Genomic DNA, 20805 nt, shown 5'->3' with positions numbered 1-20805 from the left:
TCTTTATTTTTACCATGCATATCTTATGTATAAAGTCAGAATTTCCCTTATTTCTTTGACCAGTATAGCTTGATAAACAAAAGTTAAATATAGAATTTTGCTTCATATATGCTTCAGTTATTTATTGGTCCATGCTTTAAAAAAAATTAATTCCATTTGAATTCAGCAATTTTTATATTTTCTCTTTGCTTAGTAAGTTCAGTATGGGAGTAGGAGTACTGCTTACACATACAGTGACGTTCTTACATAACACTGTGAGATAAAAATAGTAAAAATCTAATTACAGTCACTTTTTAGTATTCTACCATCCATCCACTCACTTTGTATTAATCACTACACCAATCAGCGATTATCTGATTATTACGAAAGATTTTCCAAACTTTTGTTTACAGATTACAAATAATACACATACATTTACAATCTTCTTTCCGATGATGTTATTAGAATATACATAACAAAACGTTCCCTACACTTCTTCATCTTAGGCTCATTTTAGATATTATGCATTATTTTTCATTATCATTCATAATGCATATGCGTTTAGATTTTTTTTGTTTACTTAATGAAAAAGGAAAGTTTATATGGTTTATCTAATAAAGGACTTTGGGGTAATCTAGATAAAGATTCCCAACTCCATTTCTCTCTCACCTTGTCTTAATAGATAACATCACTCACTGTGCACAGAAACAAACAAGTAAGATTCTTAATTTTCGTGGGAGTAGATAAATAGATATGTGTAAGTTCTTTTTATTTATTTTATTTTTTTGTTCATTAAAAGTTTAGATAGGATTATTGATTAAAATCTGAGATGTTTAACGAGAAAATAAATGCTAAACTAAAAAGACGTGTAAATCCATTTATTTCAGTTAAAAATAAAATGTTTTATGCTGTGAAATGAAACGTTAGCACTCGTTAGTGGCTAGTCTCACTTCTAATTCTAGCTATTCATAGAAGAATCTTTTGGTCAAACTTGGGAATCTGCACATAATTTCAAATGGAATCCTTTATTTAATCCACCGGGGTAGCATGCTCATTTCGTCAACCATGACTGGGTAGAAATCCCAAGTAATTTGCAATGATATTTCTAGTGTTGCCTGCAAATATGGTAACTTTACAACTGAATTTTACCAAGTACTTTATCCACTATGCCACAGATCTCTGCAAAATATACACTCAAGATAAGTACAGTAGTTCAAATAATACAAATAATATGAATTATCAATCCTCATCTAAAAAAATTCAGAAATATATATATATATATATTTTTTTTTTTTTTTTACAAATATAAGAGCAAAGTTCTGACATTATATAGTATTCATATCATTTGGGTTCATCAGACTACTTTTTTCATTTTAAGTGTGATTTTTCACGTTTCAGTCAATGTAACCCCCAACCTTCATTAAGTGTGCCCTGTCAAATTTAGGAATATTTCTGTCAAACTTGGGAATTTGAACAGAATTTTGAACGGAACCCTTTATTTACTTCACATGCGAACAGCATATTCTTTTTATTGTTTTGACTCTTGAGTATATATCCATTAATATCTTTATATGATTTTATATAGACTGATGTGGTTCTCGGTTGATTGACTGTCTTATTGTGTTGGATATATACTCGAGTCAAAAGAATGAAAAGAATATTCTGTTGTCACAGTCCCAGGTAACATACTCTTGCTCCAGCAGCCATCCTAAGTAATTCGCAATTTGTATTTTTCAGTTGCCCACACTGAGAACTGAACCTTAAGGAGAATATCACTTTTACAATTGACTTTTTCAAGTACTCAAACCACTGCACCACAGATCCATGCAGACAGTTCTAGTACAAATTTTGGGAGCCTTAAACCTATTTTATTTCGAGTTGTAAATATCACTATTTATTACTAATTATTATTACTATATATATATATATATATATATATATATATATATATATATATATATATTGCTGTATATCTATATATATATTGCTGTATATCTATATATGTAAAATACAATTGCGAATTACTTAGGACTTGTACCAGTCATGGCTGACTGAACAAGAGTATGCTACCCCCATGAAGTAAATAAAGGGCAAAATACCGTCCAAATTCTCAAGTTCGACAAGATACACCTGAAGAAAATCGGAGGTTACCGAAACGTTGTGAAAATGACACTTAAAACGAATAATCAATTCTTTTCACAAAAATTCAAAAACGTAATAGTATATTTGCTATTAAGTCTGCCTGTACTTTCTATAAGTAGATAAAAGAAGATCACATAACTTTGTATGGATGTCAATAGGTGCTATAAAAACATTGATCCCTGACCTTCACATGAAAAAAGCAAAAAAAGAGCCATTTCTTTTTTTTTTTTTTTTCTATTGATTTTTTTTGTTTTATTTTTTGATAAACTGTGACAAATATTTTACTTATTTCACTTCTAATTCTAGCTATTCATAGAAGAATCTAGACATTAAAAACCCCTACCCTTACACCCCCTTGCCTTACTATTTAATGCTCTTAATTCATCCATTGGTCATAATACATTTTGAACAGGCTTACATCACGCAGAGGATCACATACACAAACACATACTCTGATTTCTAAATGCCATCAAATTCACACTATCACAGTTAATACGCACAAATCCATACCAGATTATTTTGTGTGTCGGTTTATTTGGTTATTTTTCTTTAATGGCAAATCAATCCTTTGGAGTTATTTTATACCGAAAACAGTAATTTTCGAAAAGGTTCTTCAAGTTCTTTATATCTTCAAATATTTATCCATGGCGTTTGGTTTGGTGGTTTTGTTTTATGGCATATCAACCCTTTTTCTAGTTATTTCATGCTGAATCCAGTAATTTTGGAAAAAAAATTTTATTCAAGTTTTGTATATCTTAAAAAATTTTTATTCATGGAGTTTGACTTGATTGTTTTGTTGAAGAAAATTGCTATGACGTTTCTAAAATTTTGAGGTGAGGATTGGTTATTCATATTATTTGGATTCATCGGATTACTGTTCTCATCTTGAGTGTCATTTTCACAATGTTTTGGTTGATATAACCTCCGATCTTCTTCAGGTGTGTCTTGTCAAACTCTGGAATGTTTCTGTTGACTCAGGAATTTGGGCGGAATTAGGAGCGGAACCCTTTATTTCACAAGGGTAGCGTGCTCTTGTTCCGTCAGCCGTGACTGGATAGAGGTCCTAAGTAATTCGCAATTGTATTTTTCAGTCGCCCACACTGAGGATTGAACCTTCAACCTTCAGGAGAAAATCACTTTTTACAATTGTTTTTTCCAAGTATTCTAACCACTACAACACAGGTCCTTGCGAAAAGAGCTCCACTTGAAATTCCGTCCAAATTCCCAAGTTTGACAGAAACATTCCAGAGTTCTAACAAGGTCAGAGGTTACATCGACCGAAACGTTGTGCAAATCAAACTCAAGATAAGAACAGTAGTCTAATGAATCCAAATAATATGAAGAAAATTGCTTTTTTGGCTTTGCAGAACATGATTGAGTTTTGTACAGGGATAGGAAAAAAGCAAAAGCATCATAGTTTGGTGCATTTTTGTTCAGGAAGCCACTATATTCAGACAGCCTGATCTGATAACATCAGATAACCTCACAGGTATTACCACTCTGCGTTAAAGTGAACCTGGGAGCAATGTTAAGTAAAGGGCAACTCCACATTTTACACAGTCCACAAATAGGGTCTCGTCACTTTTAAGATCATATCAGGATTTGTGTGCATGTGTAGGAGAGAGAGAGAGCTGCTTTTCTGTGTGATTGCTTGAAAGAGATAATTGCTTCTGTGAAGATTTGGTTAAAGCCAGATAATTATTTTTTCTACAAATAGGTTTTTCTCAAAATTCATGTAACATTAATACATGAGTCTAACAAGTGAATTTTCAAAACTCCATGGATTAAGAAAAAAAAAATCTTTGCTGTGTTTTGTTTTGAACATTTTATGATCAAATAAATTTTGTAAACTCTTATTTTATATATTAGCATTTCAGCCCGGTGTTGCCCGGGTGTTTGGAGGTGTATGCTGAGCAAAAACAAAAGAAAAGGTCATTTTTTAACTTTGATCCCTATTATGGCCCCTTAAAATATATTGTTTTGAGCTCAAATCAAGTTATTAAGTTAGATCCATGTCCAAGAAACCTATATCTAAAATTTCAAGTGTTTACACCCAAAATTTACGGAGGAGTTTTGTAGAGTTCTCAAAGGTCAAATTGTTGAACTTTGACCCCTTAACAGCCAGATTTCTGGTCAAAAACCGATCACATCGATTTTCCCAAATCTCAGTACCCTGTATATCAAATTTCGAGTCTGTAGACTAAAAATTGACAGAGTTATTGCGTATGGAAATGTACAGACACACACACACACACACACAGACAGACAGACACAAGGACACACAGACACGTTCACGTTTATAGATATATAGACTAGCATGGTTGCCCGGCGTTGCCCGGGTGTTTAGAGGTGTATGCTGAGCAACAAAATACAAAACAAAAAAACGGTCAATTTTTTTTTAACTTTGACCCCTATTATGACCCCTTAACATTTATTTTTTGGGGCTCAAATCAAGTTATTAAGTTTGATCCATGTCCAAGGAACCTATATCTAAAATTTTGAAATGTTTAGACTCCAAATTGTCGGAAGCGTTTAGTAGAGTTCTCAAAGGTTAGATCATTGAACTTTGACCCCTTAACAGCCAAATTTCTAGCCAAAAACCGATCACATAGATTTTCCCAAATCTCAGTACCCTGTATATCAAATTTCAAATCTGTAGACTAAAAATTGACAGTTATTGTGTAGGGAAATGTACACACACACACACATGTTCACTTTTATAGATATACTAGCATTTCAGCACGGCGTTGCCCGGATGGTTGGAGGTGTATTTTGAGCAAAAACAAAAGTGATAGTAAGGCAGGCTCGAACCCAAACCGCAAAAGAGGAAAAGAACGGGGTAAAACCTAACGTTTATGCTGTTACGACCACCGCCAAACCGGAAGCGACATTTTTTTAAATTAAGGTTAGACAATCTAAAGGAGAGGATAACTTTCAAAAATATCAGCGAAAAAAGTGATCTCCCCCCCACACTGTAGAAAAGTGCCTGGTTGAAGGGGAAGATATTAATGTTTTTAGCCAATTTTTCAATATTTGTCGTATGAAAGATCAAACTTTAAAACGATAATGATCTTGATAAAATCCGTCGCCTCTATTGAAAGTTTACGGCAGACATGCAAACAGACATACATACATACATTTATATATTGGTAACTAAAAATTTTCGATCCAAACTGATGAAAAAGCTTGCCCTATCTCTGAATACCCTTTATGTAAAATTTCAAATATTTAGGTCAGAAATTGTCTGAGTAATTTGGAAGAGACCGCAGAGGTCAATTTTTTTTAATTATGACCCCTTAAAATTTATTGTTTTGGGCTCAAATCAAGTTATTAAGTTAGATCCATGTCCAAGGAACCTATATCTAAAATTTCAAGTGCATAGACCCAAAATTGTCGGAGGAGTTTGGTAGAGTTCTCAAAGGTCAAATCGTTGAACTTTGACTCCTTAATCGCCAAATTTCTGGTCAAAAACTGATCACATTGATTTTCCCAAATCTCAGTACCCTGTATATCAAATTTCGAGTCTGTAGACTAAAAATTGACAGTTATTGCATAGGGAAATGTACACACACACACACACACACGTTCACTTATATATATATATATATATATAAATTATACGTTGCCTGGTATTAAATGTAACATTAAATTCCTGTAAAAAAATTAAGGAAAAAATAAATAAAGAAACAGAAAGAAACTGAGGCAGTATTATGTTTTTTCTAAACAGTTCACTGCTTGTAAGTAAATAAAAAAAAAAAAATATTTGAGCTGAGATCGAAACCAAAACCTAAAGACAGTGAGTCAAGTATGATAACCATTAGACCAGCTTGCCACGACTTTAAAAAGTGTTTTCAAACTTCATGAAACAGTGGACAAACAGATAAAAATCTGACGGACCGTCCCCCCCCCCGTCCTAATTTTTCAGTTTTTACCCCTTAGCAATAATTTTTTTCTGGATGAAAACTGATTAAAATGTTTCCACATGTTTGGAAACCCTATATACCAAATTTCAGGTCTGCAGATCAAAAATTTGTTGAATATATAGGTCGAGAAGTATCCTCACATACATTCTTTTATATACATATAAATTTAAGTATAAAAATATACTTATGGCAAGTAAGCTCCAAAAACGTTTATATTCCATTCTAGAGAGAACTCATCAGACTAAATTTCAGAAAATAAATAGATGTCCTTTCAAGGATGTTTATCATCAAAATATCTGAATAAACAAATAAATTTGTTTATAAAAAAAAAAAATATGTATTGTTTTCTAGCCTTCCAAACGTATTTTAATGATGTAATTCTTAATACTATATCTAACATATACATTTAAATCATTCAAATTAAAAAAAAAATTTTTTTTAATTCTGATTTAAATAGCAATTCATCTGACATAAATATTTGATTCAGACCACTTCCTTTTTTTTTCTTTTTTTTTTTCATTCCACGATATTATCAGCATTAATATATTATTTTACTTTAGTTTTTTTCCTGAAATTACTTGTTCCAACTAAGAAAATTATTAGCATGGAGATAGACTTCTGAGATGCCGATGTAAGCCAAAAACCAAACATCACCATAACAATTGAATTATCTTTGTAAAATAATATTTTCAAAATCCTTGCATAATTTGTTAAATAAAAGAAATTTAAAAAGGACGTTACAAATCATCATGTGTCTCATGGTGCATTGTTTCTTCTTCGCCCCAGCATTACTGCAGTGACTTGTGCAGTTGATGCAACAAAGCTGTCTTCTCATTTCAGGTGGGATGACATCTTTTTCTGCAGCTTTGCTGCTACTTAAGCAGTCAATGGCTTTGTTTAGTTCTGCTACACAGGAGAGAATCTCTAGTTCTTTAACAGGTAGGCTGCTGGTGCTCTCAGCAGTTGCATCCATTACATTTTCTACCGAGTAAAGTTCCTCAGCTTCCTCCTCTCCATCTGCCTGTTGCAATCTAATATTATATCACCAGCAGTTGATCTTAGGGGTACAATCTTATTTATGCTTGGTCCAAAGACCTTCTTCAAGCTATTGTACATGCCACAAATATCACAAGTCAACAAAGAGCAGGTCATTCTCACAGTGATGTAGTCATTGGCACACCACATTCTGATCCATTAAGTATTCCGTCATGGCATTCCTGACTGCAGCAACACTAACTTTGAATCAGTCTGTGTTTGCATCTCTCTTCTCCCCAAGGAGAGTAGACAACGCATTGTGGATGCGTTTTCAGCAGCTCTAGTTACTCTCGCTTCTCCTCATTTGTCCCTCAGTCCTCATTTTTCCAATGAGTGATTTTTCTGACAAAGGAAGAAAAAGCTGTTTACTAGGTTGGCAGTACTTTGTGTGAACAGTTGCCAGAGATGTTGGAAACTCTGTTCCTTTGTCTATCCTTGTGGCCATGTCACTAATAAGGGTGCTGGAGGTAAATGTTTCGACTGGATTGACGTTATCCGCCTGATAGTCAGGGACTCAAACCTTGGTTTAACCCCTTAGGAGGCAGGTGCAAAGTACCGGGGCTGCTGTATTGCCATTTGGTGAATGGATTCTGAACCATGCAGTTGCTTCTGGGCTTCTGGTGGGGCCTCTCGATGCTATATTAGTGGGTAATTGTTACAGCTTTACCTTATGTGCTACAAAAAAAAAAAAATTTAATTCCTATTTCTCTTACTTTCCCTGTCTGCCCTGCTCTGAGCAAGTCTGTCAACCTACTTCACAAATCCAAAATCTCAATCATGAAAGGTTCTCAGAAAAAATAGTCAATCAAACCCAGATCGCCAACTTCAAACACAGACCCCCACTACCATGTCTCCTTCTCCAACATCAGGGGTCTGTGTTCCAACCTTCCAGAGGTTCAAACTCTATTACAGGAGACCAAGCCAGACCTATTATTTCTAAGCGAAACTGGCATTAGACAGACTTCTTTCCTAGATAAGTTCGTAATTAAATGATACTCTAACTTAACCTTCAAATCTGACCCCCAAAATCGCCATGGGTATGGAGTATGTGCCTACATTAAAGACGACTTTCCATGTGGTAGGAACATCTCTAGAGAAGATCCTAATTTAACTTACATGTGCTTCCGGGTTGCACTTGCTCACACTACTGTGTTTATATTTGCACTCTATCGTCCCCACAACAGTGGAATTACTATCTTTAATAGCATAACTGAGAAAATTGACCATGTCACATCTGAGTACCCCTCAGCTAACATCCAAGTCTGTGGGGACTTCAATGTTCACAATCTGGAATGGTTAACCCACTCTAATAAGACCGATGACGAGGGGAGGTTCTGCCACAATTTCTCTATTGCTTATGACCTCACTCAGATTGTCCAAGAACCCGCCCGCGTTCCCGATACTGACGGTCAGTATGCAAGTCTCTTAGACCTCTTTCTCACAACTTGCCCTGAGCTGTGCTCATCTTCCGTTCAGTCCCCACTGGGATCTTCCGACCACTCTGTTGTATCGGTCAAGATAAAAGCAAAATCTAATAGGTCCTCAGTGTATTGATATTGTATGGCTGACTGGGATAGCTTCCGTACATTTATATCAGACCTACCTCTACGTGCCATGTTTAAAAAGGATGTGTCCTCTATAGTATCAGACCTGATGGAATGGTTAACTGTAGGCATAGACAGTTTCATACCTTCGAAAAAGTTCCAGCAAAAACCTAACAGCCAGCCGTTGTTCTCCCCAGAATGTGCTGCTGCAATTGCGCACAGAAATCACTTTTTCCATTGCTTCCAACGTAATAGATGTACTGAGACTGCCAGCAACCACTGTAAAAAAGTAATAAAGAAGGCAAGAGAGTAATATGCTCAGTCTGTTAAGTCCAGCGGCTTGATTCCCATCAGTTCTGGCAAATAGCAAACAGAATCCTCAACAGAAGTGCAAGCTCTATCCCAACTATCGTCAATGGACCTGAGTTAATATCATCAGCATCAGACAAAGCCAATCTCTTTGCTAAGAACTTTGCAGCTAATTCTACCCTTTACGACCAAGGCTGCCAACCCCCAGTATTGCCTTGTATATCAGAAAACATGCTAAGTGACATACAAATATCTGTACGCGATGTTGCCAAGCTAATCAAAAACCTTGATTCCAGTAAAGCAACTGGTCCTGACAGCATTCCTGTCATAGTACTCAAAAGGCTTCAACTGGAACTAGCGCCCATACTTACTAAGTTATTTAAGCATTGTCTTAAGCAGAAATGCTTCCCAACACCTTGGAAAATCTCATCAGTTTGCCCTGTATTTAAGAACTCGGGCGATCGCTCATCTCCCTCTCAGTACAGACCAATAAGTCTCCTATGCATCATGAATAAGCTGCTGGAATCTGTGCTAAACAAGGAAGTAGTCAACCATCTCAGCAAAAATAACCTTTTTAGTGACATGCAATATGGTTTCCGTTCTGCTAGATCTACAGCAGACGTGCTCACAGTTATATCTCATAAGATTGGCAAATCTCTCTATGGAGGCTTCCTCTCTAGGGCAATTGCTCTTGACATATCAAAGGCCTTTGATAAGGTATGGCATAAAGGCCTACTTCACAAGATCTCCAGTCATGGAAATGTCTTCTCAACTATTAAATCATTTCTCTCTGATAGGTTCTTAAGAGTAGTGGTTGATGGGCAGAAATCAGAGGCTCTCAGTATTAATGCTGGAGTCCCTCAGGGGTCCATCCTGGGTCCAACTCTTTTCCTGATCTACATCAATGATCTTCCAGACCACATCCTTAGATCATTCGTAGACATTTATGGTGATGACACTACCATCTATGGTAGCACATCTAAGACCGTAAACGACCAAGTTCTCTCTGACTCTCTCTCCTCTGATCTTGAGCACGTGGTACAATGGGGAAAGAAGTGGCTGGTTACTTGTAATGCATCTAAAACCAGGCTTCTATCTTTACATCGTCAACACTCTGCTGCCCAGCTGCCATCAATCGAAATGAATGGCTCTCGTCTTGGGGAGGCTTCATGTGTTGACAAGCTTGTGGGCTTGACCTTTATTCCCGATCTGAAATGGAACACATATATCAAATCAATTGCCAAAGTCGCTGGAAAATGATGGGATCCTTCTACCGCCCCAATAGAGATCTCACTCCTGATGCAATTCTCTACCTATATAAAAGCCAGGTTCGGCCAACAATGGAGTACTGTTGCCACATCTGGGCAGAAGCTGCTAGAAGCAGCTTATCCTGTCTTGACAAAGTTCAAAATAGACTTCATAGCTTAGTGGGGGATGCCCTTTTCTCTTCTCTGCAACCTCTTTCCCACAGACGAGACGTAGCGAGCCTGTCCCTGCTTTATCGTTATTTTCATGGCAGGTGCTCATCTGAACTTTGATCTTGCCAGAGCCACTATCAACAATTACCCACACTCTTTATCCGTGCCTACACCTAAACGTAGATTCCAGGAACAGGGCTTCTTTCTTAGAACTGCTCGCCTGTGGAACTCTAGTCCGTTTGCCTGCTTTCCAGCTGACTACAATCTGATTGTCTTCAAGTCGAACGTGAACAAGTTCTTATTGAACCGTCCCCCTAAGTAATCCAATTTACAAAATTCCCACTAATGTTTACTACGTTAAAATCACAATGACTAATATATACCTATTAACCCTTATCCTCGAGTGGCCTCTGGGCTTTGATAAGCGGTGACCCCCATGTAAAAAAAAAAAAAAAAAAAAGTGGTCACTGAAGTTGTAGATGATATCATGGATGTAAACCTATCTCTCTTCAACATTGCCAGCAGGATAGTCTTTAAGGGCGTCTTTGATGATATTAGTAAAAACCTGACAGATTGATCAAGGGCCGAAATTGAGACTTGTGAAGAATCAGAGCATTTGATCTTTTTCTCTCTGAATAATGTTAGGCCTGTGGCAACTGACAGTCAGAGAGACAAGATCCAGGCTGTGCCATTAGATAGTAGTTTTACATTAGTAATTAGAGAATTCTTCACCACAAATCCAACGCTATGTAGTCTTGATTCTTCAAGTTCCTTGCCATATCAAAAAAACAAAAAAACAAAAGCATATAGTTCTGTTTTCTGAGACTGACTCTTGATGCCAATCTTGTTTCTGTGCAGCTGAATTGATGTTGCGCTTTCTGAACTACCAGTTGAAGGTAACTGTTTTTCTGGATTCATTGACCTGTTGTAGGTCATCAGAAAGCCCAGAGATCATTGTCCTGACATTCCAGATATTTTTCTAGCCTAGTATCAATTGAAGCAGGCAGACTGTGATGGGAGTAGGGGGTTAGCATCTTTCTTGTTGGGGGCTGCCCAGCTTGAGGTGAACGGTAGTTGTTCAGTGGGACTATGATAGTCTCTCTCACTATTCGTTTCTAGCTTATTACTCATAACTGCTGTCTCTTGTGCTGTTTCTGATACTGCAAAGAGAGGCAGTATAGTTTTTTCTGTCTGTCTCCCTCATCCTCCTAAAATACTAAATAAATCCCAAAGGGAGGTAATTCCAATTCTGATAATGATCTGGCTTTTAAACTAATGTACCGTCGCTTGTTATTTACAGTTAAATGGGTTTTCGCAACATTTCATTGCTCCAAAACTAATTATTTTTATTTAAAAAAATATTTTATATAAAAAATTGCAATCTAGTACTAATAAGAATAATAAGCATTTTATAAAAAAGTAAATCAAATTTTTTTGTTTAAAAAAAACACACACACACAGACACACACACACACACAGATAAAAACATTAGCAGTCAAGAAAGAATTTAACTTTTATTTATTTACTTATTTTCACAGGAAAAATTAAGAACGAGTAGCAAATTTGAAATTCTTTAATCAAAATATATTTATTTTCTCTGTGACTTGCACGTTATTTTTACACATCTTTAAATTTCATAAAAGTAAAATATATCGGACGCAAAATATCCAGAGTAGACCAGAAATCTTTGTAATTTTTTTTTTTTTTTTTTTTTTTTTTTTTTTTCAGAATTTTTCAATTAACGTTTACTTTATTTACCAAAACAAATTATATTATTAATTAATATTAAATTTAAAATTATAACTTGGTCAAAAAATAATGTGCAAATTTAGTTTTAGTTTGAATTGATGTCCAAATAAAAGTGAAGATTACAAAATGGTCACAAAGTAAATGACAACAAAATGGAATAATTGTAAATAACTAATCTAATTTATAAAACTCACTATGTCTGTCTGTGTCAATATTTTCAAACTCTATCTTTTCTGAAACTAAAAGTTGCAGACCGGCGCTAGGGGTCTCAACTCAAATGACTGGATTTTTTATGGACCATTCTTTTATAGGTCTTTAGCCGGTTAAAATAGTTTTTAAGGGGTGAAAATTGAAAAATCGTTATACATTTTGTGCATTCATCTTAGTTTATTTTTAATGTTTAATCAATCCATATGCGTGTCACTTTGGTATACTAACGTCACCAGCTTTGAATGCTACAGTTTTGCTACCAGTTTCCATTCTAGCTGATGGCACCCAAATACTTTTTTACTTTTGAGATCACAACTCTATAATAATATAAACGAAATCTGGACAAATTGAAATATCATATTTACGATCGAATAAAGCCCCCCCCCCCAGCTAGTAATATATATGAAATCTGGAAAAATTAAAATAACATATTTAAGCATATTTTACAACCAGGCAAAGCCGGGCGCTACCCCGCTGGTCATATGAGATAAGTGTTTGAATTTAATTTTGAAAACGGTCATAATGTAAAGAAGCTTAAAGAATAGAGTATTTATGTATCCTGTGGTACTAGAGGCCATTTTGATTTTTTTTTTTTTTTTTTTTTTTTGAAAGAAACAGTATAATTACACATATTTTACTTTTAATCTCTTTTGGTGAATAAGGGAAAAATGTTGCCTCTCTAACAGTTTTTTTAAACTGATATAAGTATTTTCAAAAGAAAAAAAAAATATATGAAGCAAAATATAGTTGCGTATATTCTTACAATAACATTTGCATTCCTTGAAACAAAATTCGTAACCCTTCAACCAATCATTGTATTTGCCTTTTCTTTCCCCTACTTCATCTTTTTATTGCTTGGTGCCATTTCTCAGGTTGGTGTGAAAGGTGCATGTGGGAAGTGTAGGACCCTCAATGTGAAGTGTACATGTCCGAGGAGCGAAAATACTAAGCAACCTTTGGGAGACTCCTAAGCAGGTCAGGATTTGCAAAATAGAATTGCTTCTACTTGGCTTTTACAACCGCAGCTTTGTTGTGCAAGTTTTTTTTTTTTTTGTTTTTTTTTTTTCCCACACGTCACAGGATTTTTATCAAAATCTCTCTTCTCGCTTTTAAGTCCTTTTCCCCTTTGATGGGGTTAGACTTTCTTCTCAATTGTTGTCTCAACAATATACTATCACTCACATCTTGCTTTTTCAATCCAAACCATCCCTTATTTTCAGCCACCAATGCTTTCCCTATTCCTTTGTGATCTACCCACTTTTTCTGAACCATCTTCTATATATATAAAACGCAAAATGTGTGTGCACATTTTTTTGTCTGCCCAGCAAAGGCTTTTTTTCGGGGTGTTCTCCATCGGGTTACTATTTTTTGCAACTTTTTATATACCATGTAGATTGTAATATCTACGATTTGTGAACGCGCATCGCGTCTAGATTTATTTCCATCGGCTTTTACAAAGTTCTTGCTATTTCAGCTCCCCTCATGTGTGTTCGGCTTTTTCATATAAAAGTGAAACTAATTTAAAGCAAAGACAATTTTCCTGGCCCTTGTACCAAGAACGTCCAGAAAGCAATAAAGCTTTGATCAATGCGGGGGGAAACCCCTTATATCAGACAATTTTGTTTTGATCTACCCCCCAACCCCAACACACACGCCTCCAAACACTCGGGCAACTCCAGGCACCCCCACTAGTCTATAATATAAATCTCACCTGTCTGTTTAAATGTATGTATGCATGTTTGTATGTCTGCCTAAAACTTTTGACTGAGGCAATGGATTTTCACAAGATCTGTATCGTTTTGAAGTTCGACGTCTCAGACGACAAATATCGAAAAATTGGTCAAAAACATTAATTCCTTCACCCTCAACTGGACAGTTTTCTACAAGGAGGGGTCGATTTTTTGCGAACCATTTCTGCAAGTCATCATCACTGTTGGATTGACTTCACTTAATTTAATCATTCTTGACTTCTGGTCAAACCATAGAGACATCGGCTAAGACTTCACGTTTTTTTTTAACCTTCACATTATGGGTTCGAGTGTGCCTGCCTACTACCACTTTTTTTTTTTTTTTAACACCTCTGCCTACTGTTGGTTTGACCCCCCCCCCCCCCCCGCTACTACCACTTTTTTTTCGGGATTCCTTACTACATCACCTATATACACCTGGGCACCTCCACTACTGTTGTTTGGACTCCCCCCCCGGTCCTTACTACACCAGTGCAACGCCGGGAACCCCCGCTAGTCCAAATGGACATGAGCGTTTGTGTATGTCCATGAAAGGCTTTTGCATCGGGGTTCTCGTGTAGATTAGATTCCGCAAGAAGTTTTCACATACTTCCCAGTAATATCTCAGATTCGCAAACGGACATCGTCGCCAGTGTTTGTCTTTTTCGCATAAATAAAGCAAAACTATTCAAACACCAACACCTGGCCTGAAGGCCAGGTAGTATCTGTTCTGTAATTGGTCCATGTTCATACTGAGACAATTACTATTTATTTGGATGCTGTCAGAGTGCCTCCTTTTTGGGGGAGCTGGTTTTCCCCCAACATTAAAAACAACCTTGTGTCTAATTTGCTTTCATGGGAGGTTTAAAAGCAACGCCATTTTTTGTTTTTTCATTTACTACATTAAATTTGTACACTTTACACTTCCGGTTGCATCATGGAGTAGTGGTAAGATGTAAGATTTTCTTTCACTTTCTTTTCCGCCTCCACATCACAGGTTCAAACCTGCCTGCCTACAACTACTTTTTTTTTTTTTTTGCTCAACACACACCTCCAAACACCCGGGTGCCCAGGCTAGTCTATTAGAGTTGCGAAGTCAAAAGCTCTGGACGGAGTCAGGGTTGTATTTTTTAAATCTCTAAAGAATCAACAGAAAATTTGAATGAATCCTAGGAGTCAAATTCCTTGCTGTTAATAAATTTATCCAACAAAATAAACATGGCAACCGTTTCATACACTTTCTTCTTTTAAATTTTGGGGGGAATTATAATTTTTCGATATTAATAAATCGGATGTTAGAAGACTTTAAGGAGTCAGATATTTTGGAATTCTAGCAGTTGGAGTTGGACTTTTAGATTTTCTGACTCTGCAACCTTGATAAAAAATATTATTTATTACTATGATATACTATAAATGTGTGTTATAAGCAGGCAGCTGCTTCACCGTATCATGGTTCTTCAATGTGGCTGGAGGTGGCAAAGTGCATTGTATTAAATGTACATATGTTATGGGAACTTATGCAGAAGATGGAGCATGTTTTTTTAAAGGATTTTCAAATGAAATTCAGTTCTTATGGCATGATTTGTTTATTAAATTGTTAGGTGAAAGTACAGATTAGTTACAAAATTCCTTCCCATGAGTATTTACATGTTTGTTATATTTGTGTATGTGTTTGTGTGTATGTGCATACGTTATAGATTACGCAAGGTGTAGGCCACAGTCGGGGATATTACGTATACTTAAAAAATATACTAACGGCTAGTGTCTAAAAAAATGTAACTTACTATAAAAATAGATTTTAAAAAGTAAAAAAAAGGTTTAAAAACAAAGGCAACAGGGTTTACAAAAGTGACGTGATTTATATATCCATCGTTATTTAATTGCTTTTATCATTCAAGAAATTGTCTGTTAGAGATGGGAAGAAAGAGAGGTATTGGATATACATGTTTTTTGTTTTTTTTTCCAAGTTCAAAGGTTAAAAAAAAGTTTGATAAATAAAAGTAAATATGCCGCTTCCAACACCATTAAATTGACTAAGAAAGAAAGAAAAAACAAAACACATAATTAAAAAATAGAAAAAGAAATGTTATCGCATTCTCAGATGCAAAAGATGCTCAACTAAATACACGCACACAAACACACGCATGCACAAACTAAAATAAATACCATTTTCGAAGGAAAATACACAGTGAGAGAGAGGGGGAAGAGTAACAATGTGCAACCGATCTATGTGACCCTTTCCATCATCTCTTCCTCTCTCTGTCTCCTCTTGTTCTCTCTCATTTTGTATACATATATAATTTTATTTATCTCCTTGCCAAAAAGGTGAAGTATTGTTTTTTGAGAGGCTAGCACACTTTGATAAACATGCTCTAGCCTACAGAAAATGCAGACCCATCACCATTCCACAGTAGGGGTGCCTTGGGCAATTGCTGGGAGGATAAACCCCCATAGTATTAAAGGGAACAACAGTCTGACAGCTACAAAGTCACTGTTAAAGTGATTTATATCATACACACACACACACACACACAGGTTCTAAAAGAAAGCACAATGTTAAAATTTGACAAAGACAGTATGTAAACGGGAGTAAAAAGACAAATAAAGGGAACTGAATACCAGTCTGTACCACAAAGTGTGTCCAATGGTAAAAAAAAAAAAAACTATCGCAGGGGCTGTGTAATTTTTTTTTTTTTTTTTTTTTTTTTTTTTTTTGCTTGTAGCAGTCATAGAACTAAATATTTAGAGAGAAAAATAGGGATTCTTTCCTCTAATGATGTTGTGATGGTGTTGCTCGTGGGATGCAATGTAGCATTTTATTGTCACGACTCAATGTGTCTGAAATGGTGTTCGAAAAAAGCTACAGAAGACAGTGGCTATCAGTCTAGCTGTATTGAATTTGTATATGACATCTGTGGTTGCAAACCTACAATACTTTTCTCCAAAGGAGAATTCCTGCAGCTACTTTATTAATATAGAGATGTCAGATTTAAGGGAGAGAAGTCTGAATAGAGACCTCACATAAAATAGCTATCAATATGGGCCATTGGTCAACAGTTATAACAACTCTTAAAGCAATCTATCAATGAATTTAAAATGTTTATTTCGTATAGCTTTATTCTTTTTATTGCAGTATTTTTTTATTTATTTATTTATTTATTTTTGGTGTAATGTTATAATGTTAAGTATGATTTGGACGATTTTATTTATAGCCAGGAGTAATAAGAAGGAATCAATCAGGTATTAGAATTGCTGTATAAAATATACTGAATCTCTTTGAATTTTGCAATAATAGCTTTTCATCTTAACATGATGAGGACCACTGCTGACCTTGACTTGAATCATATGAAGTTTTTTTTTACTTGAAATTCTTATTAATTGAAAGCTTCTCTGGTTAGATTGGTAATTTTTGCTTGGAACAACTACATTTAATATTTGTAATAATTTTCTTTTATAAGAATGACTCTCCACTCAGATGTTTTCTATCTAAAATTTTGAGAAATGAAGACTCACCATTTAAAAAGTTGATTTCGGTTATGAACAAATATCAGTTAATTTTCTTTTTTGCTTGGGAGTCACTACTTATCAAGGCCCAAAGGCCACTCGAGGATAAGGGTTAATGGATGTAAGGTGGTAGTGCAGTAATCGTTAATGGTGTAAATTGGGTAGGATTTTATTATGAGGACGGTTCAACAAAAATTTGTTTACATTGGATTTGAAGGTTACCATTTTGTATTCAACCAGGAAGCAGGCCACAGGAACAGTGTTCCACAGCCGGGCAGTTTTGGGAAAGAATCTTTCTTCATGGAATCTGCGTTTAGAATTAGGCACAGATAGAGAGTAGGGACAATCGTTTATATTTATTTATATAATCGTTTATAATGGTTGTAGCTAGTCGAGTGTTTTTTGTAAAAGTAAAAAAGTTTGGCAATGGGGAACCATAGATTTGAGTTCAGTCGAGCACTTGCCATGAAAATAATGATACAGTAGAGGCAGGCTTGCAACGTCTCTTCTGTGGGAAAGATGTTGCAGAGAAGAGAAAGAGGCATTAAAAGTCAGATATGAACAGGTAAAATTATAGAAGAATAAAAGGCCAATTAAATGAATTTAAAGTTCGTTTGAACAGTTACATTAAATTCAGCTTAAATTTGCAGTTTTTGAAAAAATTATAAGCGCAGACTTTCTTTTTGCCGCCTGTGTATATATAATTAATAACTATTCGTTTTTACCTAGAGACACTAGTATTTCATGCTTATGCAATCATCAGTGTAGGATATTCCTGCCAGTCATGAGATTCGAGCCTAGCCTCAAAGCCACCTTTTGCTGAGTCTCTACCTCAGTGTCACCAAACAATTGCCATGGGAATGAAGGGAATTAAAAACTATTCAACACTGAATTCGGGCGAGTACATCAGTAATCTAGAAAACTTTCATTTAAAATTTGCACTAAACCATGCACATACGCATCAAACCATGCACATACACATCAATTTCAGGCTTAGAACAACCGTCAACGATACCGGACATATCCCTTCTCTCTCTCTCTCTCTCTCAATGAGGAGATGATGCCTGAGAGTTAATACCACCAAAAAAGTGAAGAAAGAAAACTTTTAAAAAAACTCACTCTTCTTTGAAAATGGTGTATTACACTAAAAGTCTCAGAAAAAATAAATAATAATTTTAATCATTTAATAAAATATTTCATAACATTATTTGGTTTTCTAATATTTTCAAATTAACCTTACAAATGTTTTCAATGATGTGACCAAACTCGTGTGTGTATGTGTGTGTATATATATAAAATTTTACATTAATAATGCCAACAAAAATTACTTTTTTGTTGTTGCTGTTGTTTAGGAACCAACAAAATTCAAAATAATTGGCTTTGCTTTTATTTCAAGTCAGAAACTATTTTCTAACCAACATTTTAAAAGCTGGAAAAAAAATAACATTCTAATTCTTACACTGCCATTTATATAAATGGTTCTTATTCAGTATTCACCCGATATTACAAAATAAATAATTTTTTTAAATCTGTATGATGTATGTAGTTATGGCAAAATATTATATTCCGAAAAAAAAAATCATGTAAATTGATCAACTAGTTTTATTTTTGAATTAGAAAATCAAATTTTATGAGTGTCAGAGTTCTGACAGTCTCTCCACCCATTTTGAAAAACAGTTAAAGAAACAAAGGGAAATAACTCAACAATAATTCATACTTACTGGATTTGTTGTAACGCTTACGAATTCCCATTAATCGCTTAAAAATTTGATTTCTTTTTTTTTTTAATAAAACTAAAATTACTTGATCAATTTACGTGATTTTTGGAATATATTTTCATTTCGTCAATGGTATGTACATCATATAGATTTTTCTTTATTTTTGTTTTTAATATAGGGGGAATTCTGGGCAAGAACCTTATAGAAAAAATAAATTACAATAATTAATTACAATTTAAAAGTAATTTTGAGCACATTCCATTAAATTATTTGTACAATATGCACAGATGTGGTGATGGGACAGAGGTTGGAGTTTGGCTGATAGTGCAAGACCTATTAGATTTGAAATTCTATTTTGAACCTTGTCTAAGAATGAGAGACTAGTGGTAGATGTATCAGCCAAGATTGCTTGAATTACAGTTTAAAGGCAATATATTTTATTTTTCCTAACTATGACACTATTTAAAAATTAAACCAGTATTTTGATAGCAATGATTCTACAATATTTTTTTGGTGCTTCGTATTGTACAAACGAAAAAAAATATTAGATTTCAAGTGAAATGAATCGTGACTACCTAATTGTCAGGTCTCTATCATTTTTCATAATTTTTGGATAAAGTAAAAAAATAATAATTAATGAAAAAAAACAAATTTGTGAAAGGAAGTGAAATCACTATATTACACTTAGTAAAAAAAAAATAGTTGACAGGGGAGATAATTAAGTTTTGCTCCTTACGTCATGTGACGAACTTAATTCAAAATGTCGGGCAAAATTTATTCCCCATATAAACTTTATCAAAAATAGTTTTTCATTAATAATTATTTTTCTACCTTATCGTTTTCTGTAATTTTTGGATATGTTACCATTTGTGACATGACAATTACGTATGCAATGTTCATGACTTCCGCTCGTGCGAACATTTGAGATTACCTAATGTACTTGCTCATATTCGGTATTTAATAGTTCTTAATTCCTTTCATTCTTGTGGCATTTGTTTCATTTGAAATTCAATATTTTTTCTTCGTTTGAAGAAGCGCCGATTGGTCAACAAGGTAATAAAATCGTTTTTTGTTTTGTTTTATATATATATATATATATGATAATCTTTTGTTTTTTATATATATATGATAATCTTTTGTTTGTTTTAAATCAACAGACTTTCACGCATAAACCAGAACCTTCAAGTGAACCTCACAATGACACAGAAAATGCAGAAAACACTGATCCGCAGCCAAGCAAAACCGACCCCCAAACAAGCGTGATTGTCGGCAAAGAAGATGACCATTTACTCGCCAGCTAAAGAATGTCTTCAACCAAAAAAAAAAAATCAAACTTTAACTTGAGAAAAAAAAAACCTTAAAAAAATGACTACCACCATCTTGAATATTGGTAGCAAACAAGACCGATTGTGCTGGCGAAACACAGACTGAACAAGGGTAAAAAAAAAAAAAAAAAAAAAAAAAAGAAGCATTTTAATAAAACATGGCTGCTAAGATTTAGCTGTGTTTACAGGGATTTACATTTTATGAAAATTGTACATATGAAC

The 20805-nt window shown here is 34.7% G+C and overlaps 1 protein-coding gene across 1 annotated transcript in view; it reads left to right on the top strand.

The window, feature by feature from the left end:
• LOC145245779 (signal peptide peptidase-like 2A) overlaps nt 1-20551 on the top strand; it is a 199833-nt gene extending 179282 nt beyond the window's left edge. The window contains exons 17-18 of the mRNA XM_080107396.1: nt 13182-13284; nt 20416-20551. Coding sequence (XP_079963522.1) covers nt 13182-13280 — 99 coding nt within the window. The 3' untranslated portion in view covers nt 13281-13284; nt 20416-20551. The remainder of the gene's footprint in view (nt 1-13181; nt 13285-20415) is intronic.
• The last annotated feature ends 254 nt before the right edge of the window (nt 20552-20805 follow it).

The sequence above is a fragment of the Euprymna scolopes genome, chromosome 23 (assembly GCF_053919585.1).
Source record: "Euprymna scolopes isolate OS-2025 chromosome 23, ASM5391958v1, whole genome shotgun sequence".
In the NCBI taxonomy this organism is placed as follows: domain Eukaryota; kingdom Metazoa; phylum Mollusca; class Cephalopoda; order Sepiida; family Sepiolidae; genus Euprymna; species Euprymna scolopes.
The sequence above is the reverse complement of the archived record's forward strand: the minus strand, read 5'-3'. Positions and strand labels throughout refer to the sequence as shown.